At 44.6% G+C, this 11583-nt stretch overlaps 1 protein-coding gene across 1 annotated transcript in view; it reads left to right on the top strand.

Annotated features, from left to right (window-relative positions):
* Positions 1-8336, top strand: part of PTGR2 (prostaglandin reductase 2) — a 51315-nt gene extending 42979 nt beyond the window's left edge. The window contains exons 9-10 of the mRNA XM_075331164.1: positions 5067-5106; positions 8065-8336. Coding sequence (XP_075187279.1) covers positions 5067-5106; positions 8065-8129 — 105 coding nt within the window. The 3' untranslated portion in view covers positions 8130-8336. The remainder of the gene's footprint in view (positions 1-5066; positions 5107-8064) is intronic.
* The last annotated feature ends 3247 nt before the right edge of the window (positions 8337-11583 follow it).

Raw genomic sequence — 11583 nt, 5'->3', positions numbered from 1 at the left:
ATCTATTTTTTTTTTTTTTCAAATAATCCTCAGCAGTTATGTAATGTCACAAAATTTTTTTTTTTCCATTTTTTCATATGCCTAGTTGTATTTTTCATTCCTTATGTATCATAAAGCAGTTATGCTTGTTCATATTTCTCTGAATTTGGTGTGCAGATTTCACTTCATATAGTCTGTGCCAGCTCTGTCATCTTTTTTTAAAAAAGTTTTCGGATCTTAGTGATTAAAGTACTTATCCTAGCACGGCCAAAAAATCCATCGTAATGCCACTAATTAAAGGCATATCTATAGCTGATGGGAAGGATATCATCAGGTTATACGCTGAAGATCATTTTATGGACCAAGTCAGGGACAGTTTCTCATGTTCTCTCTACTATAGCTAAATTTGGCAGATTTTCTGACCTTCCTATAAACTGGAAAAAAATCTACATTAAAGGGGTATTCCCATCTCCAAGATCATATCCCAATATGAAGTAGGTATAATAATAATAATAATAAAAATATTAGCTAAAACCTCCAATTAGAAATGTAGTATAGTTCTTCTGATATAGCCAAGTCTCTTACTTCATGTGCAGGGCATTGCAGCTTAGATATCCATGGTTACAACCACGACCAACTAACTACTCTTACTATATGAGTGAACATAACCACGGATACCTAAGCTGCAATGCCCTGCACATGAGGTAAGCTACATAGCTAATCAGGAGAACTATACTACATTTCTAATGGGAGGTATTTGCTAATATTATATCTACTATATCTTAGAGATGGGAATGACCCTTTAATGCCTTTTTTATGCAGGCTCTCTACCCGTTTAGATTCCTTAGGAATCATCATTCATCACAACAGTAAAGGGATTTCTCTTCTAACACTCTGCCACTATTAGATTATGCCAAACTGAAGTTTAATCTCTGGAGGAAACTACCTTTATCAGTGCCAGGATGATGATATTATTGCCTAAATTCAGCTATACTTTGCAACGCAGTGCGGTACCCATCCCTAAGTCCTTCTTCACAACACTTAACTCTCTAATGTCTTCATTAGTATGGGGTAATTCTCAGTCCAAAGTTAAATGATCTACCCTGCAAAGACCTAAAGAGCTCGGGGGGGTTCTTTTTTCTTTATTACATAGCATACCAGCTAAAGGCGCTAAGCAGTTGGATGCCCGGGTCTCAACTGCCAAATTCTGAGAGTCACTTGGCGGAAGCGGAAAACAGTAGAGTTGAGCAAATAGCTAACTATTGTGCTCTCTATACTCATAAGGAACACTGTCTAATACTCATGTGTGCATTCCGAATAGCGTGTGCAATGCAAGTCAATGGGGAATACTCACAATAACCAGAATTCTGCATTATTTGCTACTCGCACGAATAGTTACATTGCGAGTATTCCCCATTGACTTGCATTGCACACACTATTCGGAATGACTACGTATTAGACACTGCTCGTTATGAGTATAGCGAGTATGAATAGTTAGTTACTCGCTCAATTCTAGCAAACAGCAGTTGTGAAGTAGGATTTTTAGAGCTGGATAAATCTGACATTTCCAAAATGTTGCCTATGCTCAAGATGGCACCTTGAGTCTGGAGACAGGCGAGACAAGTCAAATTTCACTCCTATTCCAGCGGACATGCTTCTGTGGCAGAACCATTATTTTCCATCTCTGGAACCTCACCCATCCTCTCCATTTTGCAGCACTCAAAACGTCCTTTATGGTCTTTTGATCAGTTGAGAAATAATTATGATATGCCAATGCAGCACCCTGGGATATGCTACCCCAGTGGTTTGCAGGATCCTAAGGCTTTCTGGAACACCCTCTGCTGACAACCCACACCTCACACACAGGTAGGGGCACATTCCCTGAGAACTGGGCGCAGCATGTAGAGGGTTAACAGTGGGCAGATGTGAGAACCAATCCCTTAGCTGTTAGCCTGGGAAAGGGGTGTGGCTTGTGGGAAGCAACAGGTGTTGCTAGGCAGAGTTGGCAGAGAGGAAAAATGACAGTTGAAGGGGTGACAGTTGAAAGGAGTCAGTGAGTGAGAGGGGTGTGAGGATTGTGATGAGACCCCTAAAAGGCGAATATGAGGTAGTAGCCTGAGGATAGACAGAAGATCCCAGGTACTACGCACGACGGGGTACTGGACCCCAGAGTAGATGACCGCTCCAGGCGGTCTGCTGATCCAGCCGTGTGTGGTGACTTCCAGGCACCACACCATCCATAGGCTCAGGGACACAGCCTCATATATAGGACCTGGGAGAGAGCACAGAGAATTAGCCTACCCCACAAGGGCCCGGAAAGACAAAGGAGCGGAGCACCGCAAGTAACCGACCGCTTCAGGCAAGGAGCCCATCAGCTCTGCATGTGCACGGAGGGCTCAACTGGGACTCATGTCAGCACCGGGACAAAGGAAAGTCGGTTGACCAGCCGTACCAAACTGCACTTGCAATATCCAGTGAGTAAATACCGGTTAATCTGCAAGAACTGTGTCCTGTCTATTACTGGCGCACCACAAGGCGCAGCACACCTACATGGAACTTAAGTCCCTACTGGCGGAGGGTGCGAACACACCTGCTGCTATACCATCTGTCCCTAAAACCACAGCAGTGGCGGGACATCTTATTACCACAACCCGCCAGTGGCGTCACGAGTGACATATAAAATAACCCTGTTACTGAGCACCCCCCAGGTCACGGAACCGGGCACGGCCACCTGTGACGGTGATCCCTGTTATCCACCGCCCGGAACCGAGTATCCCAAGGGCCTGGGGCGTAGCAGCGCTCTACACCAATATCCCAAGTTTTTAGATATCTTCAATTAGGGTCCGCTCTCCAACCACAACTGCACATACAAGGCACAATGGTGACCATTCCTACCGTCCTACTGATAGGTATTCTTAAAGGGAACCTGTCACCAGTTTTGGGACTATAAGCTGCGGTCACCACCCCCGGGCTCTTATATACAGCATTCTAACATGTTGTATATAAGAGCCAAGGCCGCTGTGTAGAACATAGAAAACACTTTATAATTCTTACCTAAACGGTTGGTGCGGAGTAGATGGGTCAAATGGGTGTCTCCGTTCTCCGGGTGCGGCGCCTCCTCTTTTGGTCATCTTTGTCCTACTTCTTCTGAAGCTAGTGTAGATGACGCGTCCGACGTCATCCACAATAGCAGACATTGAGGTTCCGCGCATGTGCACTACAATACATTGATCTGCCCTGCTCAGGGCAGATGAAAGTGTGCTTGTGAAGGACCCCAGTGTCGGCGCGTGTGTATGACGTAGGACGCGTAATGCACCCCGGCTTCAGGAGGAGAACAAAGATGGCCGAAAGAGGAGGCCCCAATTCCAGAGAATGGAGACGCCCATCCGATCCATCTGCACCGCACCGACCGTTTAGGTAAGAATTAGAAAGGTTTTTATGTTCTACACAGCGGCCTGGGCTCTTATATACAGCATGTTAGAATGCTGTATATAAGAGCCCACTAGTGGTGGCCGCAGCTTATAGGCCCCAAATCTGTGACCGGTTCCCTTTAAGTCAAAAGGCTCACAAGGTTTCAGATCAGCCTAGTACACATACATGCTGTCAATAGGTATTGGTTCTACGTCACTGAGGGTGAAATAACAGGTAGAATCTGCTTATTCCATTAGTGGAGAGGACATCTTGGAATCCCTTTTGTGTCTCCCCTTCACTGATCAATAAAACTACTCAATTTTACATTATTCACCAAGCCTAACTGACCTCATCAATGGGGTAGATCACCCTTTTCGGAGTGTCTGCAGTGTCGCCCCCTAACCACAGATTTCTGGCTCATGATTTGGACTTGTCCAATAAATCTCCTTCTGGCAGAGTATAGTCTCCTTCCTATGGTCCCTGATATCCATTCCCATTCCATTAGATCCTAGTCAGTGGATATTATACACCTTTATTGAATACAGCACAGGCCGCTGAAGGTGCTAGACTTTGTTCAGATATGAAAAAACTGAGGACCGCTTTCCTTTAATACACACGTCGTGGATTTGATGCACATTTTAAGCTGCAGAATTTCTAAATTTCCTCACCACAATCCACAATTTTTGCATGCAGAATTTGTTGTGGATTTTGAGAGTTCTACCCCGTTTATTCCAAAAGCGAAGACGTCAATAAATCCCTCCCAAAGAATCGACATGTAATTTCCATGTAGATATATTCTGCAGTGTGCAGACGAGACTTTTATCCTCTAATTGAGCTAGTACTGTATTAGGCCTAAGATACACGGCATTAAAATCGGACCGAGTGGAATGCGATAAAACATCGCATTCCACTCGGACCAATTTTAGCCTGTGTGTCAGCGCACATGATCGATTATTTTCTCAGCCCCAATCAGACCGAGAAAACAATCACAGCATGCTGAGACTGTAATGTGAGACTCTTTCTCTCGCACCTATTCAAGTGTATGGGGCGGGAGAAAAATCGCACTGCACTCGCGGCACACTGGTGTACCACGAGTGCAGGGCGAGAATGGCAATAGCCGGCAACGGAGGAGAGAAGGAGATAAATCCCTCCCCCCCTCCTCAGCGCCGGCCCGCACCCCGCAGCTGTGGTCTGATGGCATGATCAGACCTCAGTTGCAGGGACACTCGCATGACACTCGGCTCCTGCTGTGCTGCCTGCGTGAGCAGAGTGTCATGCAAGCATCGCACTAGTGCCCTGTGTGGCCCCGGCCTTACTTACCCTGTAGATTTTTGCTCTGGAAATTTTCACCAAATCCTCTGCTTGTGCATTTACCCTAAACGTTATCTGAGCCGGTAATTATGTAGATTTTATTTAGAAGTGAATGACATGAGCACGTTACTCTTTCATTTCGTTGTCTGATTCCCAGCGTGGTATTTTTCCCCTGCGCTTTTGAAATTTTATGTGACGCTGAATCTGTTTTTGTTACCAAGCTTTTCTGGAGGGAACGTGAAGAGGAACAAAGTCTCCTGAGGCGTCTCCTCCTTATTCTCATTGCTGCTTTCTGACGATTTTTTTACATTGTTTTTGCATACATTTATATTAACACAAGGGCTGTCTTCTTATGTATCCTGCAGGTTAAGGAGACTGTTGTACAAGGAATTGAGAACACGGCAGGTAAAGAATGTTTTGGTTTTTTTTAATTAAAAGGTTGCCCTGAAATTGGGCTGATATACTGTTCTGCCACCTTGGACCCCCATAGATCACTCCATCAACAAATATTCAGTTATCCTGCAGCACTACCAACAGGAAAAATGGAGCATTACAGGCTCATTCACACTCAGCGATTTCTATCATGTATGTAATAAATAAAAATGATAAAGGGACGATTCCATCAGTGGTTTGGTCAGATTGTCATCAGTCTTTGGTCTCTGTGTCGGCTTTTTATCAGCAATTTTTCTTGCAAAAAAAAAAATAAAACTGATGGTGATCGAGTTACCTCCGCTGTAATGAAAAGCGAACGTGACTACCCAATATAATGCCATAAGTGTCAGACCGTGATATATGCAACTGTACGGCATGCTGATGGACATATTCAGCCAACCATTGCTAACTGTCTTTTTAAACATAATGCATAGATGTGGTTTGTATCTATCCTTCACCATACTGTATGAATTTTGTAGTTAGTGATTTCTCCAGAAAATAACACAACTGTATAATTTTTAGATTATTTACAGTAAAGGGAATCTGTCTGCAGGTTTTTGCTACCTCATCTGAGAGCAGAATGATGTAGGCAAAGAGGCCCTGAGTTCAATGATGTATCACTTAGATTACTGTTTGCAGCTGTTCTGAGACAGTGAAAGATTTTAGATTTTGTATGTAGCAGAGCTCCGAAAGCTGTCCCCACACACCAGGCTCTCAGTGTACATTTACATAGACAGAAGCTGCTAATCACAGAGAGGGGGCGGAGACTTACTACAACTCATGCTGCTGAGACCCACTAATGAGAAAGATAAGAGGCTTAAGCTAACATTTCAGGTATACAAAAAAAAAAAGACAGATAACAGAGGCAGGGCTGAAAACTCTTTTAACACTTTGCAGCATGCTGTCTTTAGGTTACATTGCAGAAATCTGACAGAGTCCCTTTTATGCAATGAGTAAAACCCCAGTGGTCTTTTTTTTTTTTTTTTTTTTTTGTCGGAAACGCTCCGAAAGATACCCTGGCATCTTCTGGGAGTATTTTTGCATTTCTTACCTTTCCCAATGTAACATGAAGCCTCTTCCAAGCAAAAATAGCCTGGAAAATGGTCGCATCATGTGTGTGTTTTTTTTTTTTTTTTTTTGCTTGTTGGCGTTTTTGGAAACTTAAAGTGGTGAACAGATTCTCAAAAAGGTTGAACATTTGAACAGGGAAGCTTATTTTTACATTGAAACGTTCTTTATTTTCAGTGTACAAACCCTAAGGTCTTATTCACATGTTCATTTTACATGTACAAGTTCTATCCGTGGTTTTCACAGACAGCAATTGAACCTGCAATAGTGAATGGGGTCATTCACTAGTCTGTGCAAAATCGCCGAGACATGTCCAATATTGATCCAAGTGTTGGCTTAAAAATCGACAATGTAAGTCTATGGGTCCTTGAAAAACTCCGACCACATTCTGATGCCATCTGAGTGTGGTCCTGTTTTCACAGACTATTGGATAGGGAAAAAAAGAGAATTTTTTTTACCAGTATACGAGAAATACTGATGACATTCTGCTAAACTCTGACCGAAAAACTGAAAAAAAAAATTTGGTCCGGTCTTCTCATATTTAAAATAACATGGCCATTTGAATGAGGCTTTGTAGTGATGACTGTATAGAAGTAGGGGTATAAAAGTCAGCTGCTAAGCACTTTAGTGCCATATACCGTATATACTCGAGTATAAGCCGACCCGAGTATAAAGGGGTCTTTACACGCAGCGATATCGCTGGTGAAAGCACCCGCCCCCATCGTTTGTGCGCCACGGGCAAATCGCTGCCCGTGGCGCACAAAATCGTTAGGAGCCGTCACACGGACTTACCTGCCTAGCGACGTCGCTGTTGCCGGCGAACTGCCTCCTTTCTAAGGGGGCGGTTCGTGCGGTGTCACAGCGGCGTCACTAAGTGGTCACCCAATAGAAGCGGAGGGGCGGAGATAAGCGGCTGTAACATCCCGCCCACCTCCTTCCTTCCTCATTGCTGGCGGCCGTGGGTTAGCTGTAGTTCGTCATTCCCGAGTTGTCACACGTAGCGATGTGTGCTGCCTCAGGAACGATGAGCAACCTCCGCCCTGCAACAATCAACGATTTTTTGAAAATGAACGACGTGTCAACGATCAACGATAAGGTGAGTATTTTTGATCGTTAACGGACGTTCGTTGGTGTCACACGCAACGACGTCGCTAACGATGCCGGATGTGCGTCACGGAATCTGTGACCCCGGCGATATATCGTTAATACGTCGTTGCGTGTAACGGGGCCTTAAGCCGAGGCTCCTATTTTACCACAAAAGACTGGGAAAACTTATGGACTCAAGTACAAGCCTAGGGTGGGAAATGCAGCAGATACTGGAAAATGTAATATATATATATATATATATATATATATATATATATATATATATATATATATATATATATATATATATATATAATCAATAAAATGTAATGTGCCCATATTGTCCCCTGTGGTAATGTGCCCCATCCTTCTGCCTTATAGTAAAGTGCCCCATCCTTGTCCCTTTGTAGTAATGTGCCTCATTCCTATGCCCTATAGTAATGTGCCCCATCCTTGTCCCCTTGTAGTAATGTGCCCCATCATTGTCTCCCCTTGTAGTAATGTGCCCCATCATTGTCTCCCCTTGTAGTAATGTGCCCCATCATTGTCTCCCCTTGTAGTAATGTGCTCCATCCTTCTACCCTATAGTAAAGTTGCCCATACTTGTCCCCTTGTAGTAATGTGCCCACTTGTATAGGGTTACGATCATCACTGGGTCTACAGCCATGCGGACCACAACAAGCGGCCTGCGAGCCATGTGTTTGAGACCCCTGTTCTATACACAGCCATATTCATTATACCTTATGTAACGGATACTTCTTTATTTTCCTCTTGCAGGTGCTTTTCTGTCCATGATGAAAGGTGGCAATATCGGGAAACAGATTGTCCAAATATCTGAATGACTGACTAACTGCTTAATAAATTCACATTAATTACAATACGGCCGTCTTTAGCTTACGGCAGGGCATAGCGTATCAGTGACTATAATCTCTGATTGCTTGTTGTCCTCGTCGCTTGAAGCAGAATTGATATTACTTTTCTTTATCACAATCATTGATCTAATGGCCTTCATTTATAATGTGCAATGACAATAAATTGGGTTTCCGATACTTTTATGACTTTGTCTTGAGGCACAGTTCATGCTTTCTGTTCCCTGCAAATATTATACCATTTTCTTAACCACTGTCTTTAAAAGGAGCCATGTAATATGGTCCTTGCTTTCTTTTATGGAGATTTTAGTCTTGATATTGCAGGAGGCAGAAGTTTCAACTTTTGAGGGTCTTCTTGAGAATCGCATCCTTGACTATTGAGTAATCATTCAGTTGAAAATGTTTTATTTTTTTGTTCACTAGATCCTTGGATGATGAAAGTGAAACTTTAAACTATTCTGTTCACATTCTCTTCAATGATTTAATAAATGGATCCAGCAGCAGTTTTTAAGCCACCCCAAAAAAATATTGTGTATACAACTTTTTTTGGTCTGGCTTTATATCCATATTTTTCACAGATAGCAAATAGTCTTTTTGGTAGGAAGAGGTCTTGATCTCTGCCCGGCGCCAGCTATTGGATGCAATGATCCTAGAAACCAATATCGATCCTTTTAATGAACAAAGGATAAGAAGCAAAACTAGAAATTTCATTTGCAAACGCGTGTTTTGGTGGTGTTCCCCCTCCTCAGTGCAAAGCATGAGATCTAATTTGGCTAGAGGTCTTTTTTTTCACTCTCCACAAAAAGAAACAAACATTCTCCCTTAGGCTGGAAACACATCTATGCGAGTAAAATCGGTCCGACTGGGCTGAAAAAAAACTCGGCTGATTTTAGTTCATGTTAGGTCCGAGTGCAACGCAAGTGCGATGCTTTTTCTGAATAAATTAATGATTTTACTAGCGTGTGTAATGCGTATTTTTTACTATGTCATCTGCTATTCAGCGCTGTTACATGGCCGCTGTAAGCAGACACAGACAGCCATGTAGCAGAGCTGAATGGCAGATGACTGCAGACACAGACAGAGCCGCACAATCAGAATGAACTCGGATGAACTTCACCCGACTTCATTGTCATGCTGCGGCTCTGTCTGTGCCGCGTCCTGATTAGCGGTCACCTGTGAAGGACTCACCGGTGACCAGTAAAATCCTGAGTGACTGAAGTTAGCAGCCCTCTCTCATATACTCAACGATCCCCGGCGCCGCGCTGCATGGCATTCACACTGCTCTGGCGGCTTTTACTATTTTGAAAAAGCCGGCCACTCATTAAACAATCTCGTATTCCCTGCTTTACCCGCCCACAGGCACCTATGATTGGTTGCAGTCAGACACGCCTCCACGCTGAGTGACAGGTGTCTCACTGCAACCAATCACAGCAGCCGGTGGGCGGGTCTATACTGTGCAGTGAAATAAATAATTAAAAAAAACGGCGTGCGGTCCCCCCCAATTTTAATACCTGCCAGATAAAGCCATACGGCTGAAGGCTGGTATTCTTAGGATGGGGAGCCCCACGTTATGGGGAGCCCCCCAGCCTAACTATCAGTCAGCAGCCGCCCAGAATTGCAGCATACATTATATGCGACAGTTCTGGGACTGTACCTGGCTCTTCCCGATTTACCCTGGTGCGTTCGCAAATCGGGGTAATAAGGAGTTATTGGCAGCCCATAGCTGCCACTAAATCCTAGATTAATCATGTCAGGCGTCTGAGACCCCCCTCCATGATTAATCTGTAAGTTACAGTAAATAAACACACACACACACACACACGAAAAAATCATTTATTAGAAATAAAAAACAAACAAGTTTCCTCATTACCAATTTAATAAGCCCCAAAAAGCCCTCCATGTCCGGCGTAATTCACGGACCTCCAGCGTCGCTTCCAGCTGTGCTGCATGGAGGTAACAGGAGCTGCAGAAGACACCGCCGCTCCTTTCAGCTCCACGCAGCAACTGAGGTGAGTAGCGCGATCAGCTGAGCTGCCACTGAGGTTACCCGGTGGCCGCCACTGGATCCAGCGGTGGCCGCGATTAACCTCAGTGACAGCTCAGCTGATCGCGCTACTCAGCTCAGTTGCTGGGTGGAGGTGACAGGAGCGGCGGTGTCTTCTGCAGCTCCTGTCACCTCCATGCAGCACAGCTGGAAGCGACGCTGGAGGTCCGTGGATTACGCCGGACATGGAGGGCTTTTTGGGGCTTATTAAATTGGTGATGAGGGAATTTGTTTGTGTTTTTTTATTTCTAATAAATGATTTTTTTCGTGTGTGTGTGTGTGTGTGTGTTTATTTATTTACTGTAACTTACAGATTAATCATGGAGGGGGTCTCATAGACGCCTGACATGATTAATCTAGGATTTAGTGGCAGCTATGGGCTGCCATTAACTCCTTATTACCCCGATTTGCCAACGCACCAGGGTAAATCGGGAAGAGCCGGGTACAGTCCCAGAACTGTCACATATAATGTATGCGGCAATTCTGGGCGGCTGCTGACTGATATTGTTAGGCTGGGGGGCTCCCCATAATGTGGGGCTCCCCATCCTGAGAATACCAGCCTTCATCCGTATGGCTTTATCTGGCTGGTATTAAAATTGGGGGGGGCCGCACGCCATTTTTTTAAATTTATTTATTTATTTCACTGCACAGTATAGACCCGCCCACCGGCTGCTGTGATTGGGTGCAGTGAGACACCTGTCACTCAGCGTGGAGGCGTGTCTCACTGCAACCAATCATAGGCGTCTGTGGGCGGGGAAAGCAGGGAATAAGAGATTGTTTAATGAGCGGCCGGCTTTTTCACAATAGTGAAAACCGCCGCAGCAGTGTGAACGCCGTGCAGCGCCGCGTCGGGGAACGGTGAGTATGAGAGAGGAGGGGGAAATGACCGACAGACTGTGAGAGAGGGACAGAGATAGTGACGGACCGACAAAGAGAGAATAGAGACCGAGAGGGAGAGGCCGACTGACAGAGAATAGTGATTGACAGACATTGTGACACATCACTCGTTTCCAGTGTTTTAGGAAACATGCGAGAAATGTATTTAGAAAATCGGATGTCACTAGGATGGTGTGAGTGCCGTCCCGTGACATCCGATTTTTTTACACGCTCCCATAGACTTGCATTGGAGAGACTCGCAGTAGAAACTCGCAAAAAAGCAGCATGCTGCGATTTTTTTCTCAGTCCGATTTGGACTGAGAAAAAAAAAAATCGCAGATGAGAGCTGAATCATTCACTAACGTGTCCGATTCCAATGCGAGATTTTCTCGCATTGCTCTACTGCGAGAAACTCGCAAGTGAGAAGCAGCCCTTAGACCCTATTCAGAGGCCTCTCATCGAGCTAATCAGGTGTCCTGCTTTACACTGATGAGGGCAAGACCCTGA

This window comes from Anomaloglossus baeobatrachus, chromosome 12 (genome assembly GCF_048569485.1).
Source record: "Anomaloglossus baeobatrachus isolate aAnoBae1 chromosome 12, aAnoBae1.hap1, whole genome shotgun sequence".
NCBI lineage: Eukaryota > Metazoa > Chordata > Amphibia > Anura > Aromobatidae > Anomaloglossus > Anomaloglossus baeobatrachus.
This window is presented reverse-complemented; position numbering and strand designations above follow the sequence as displayed.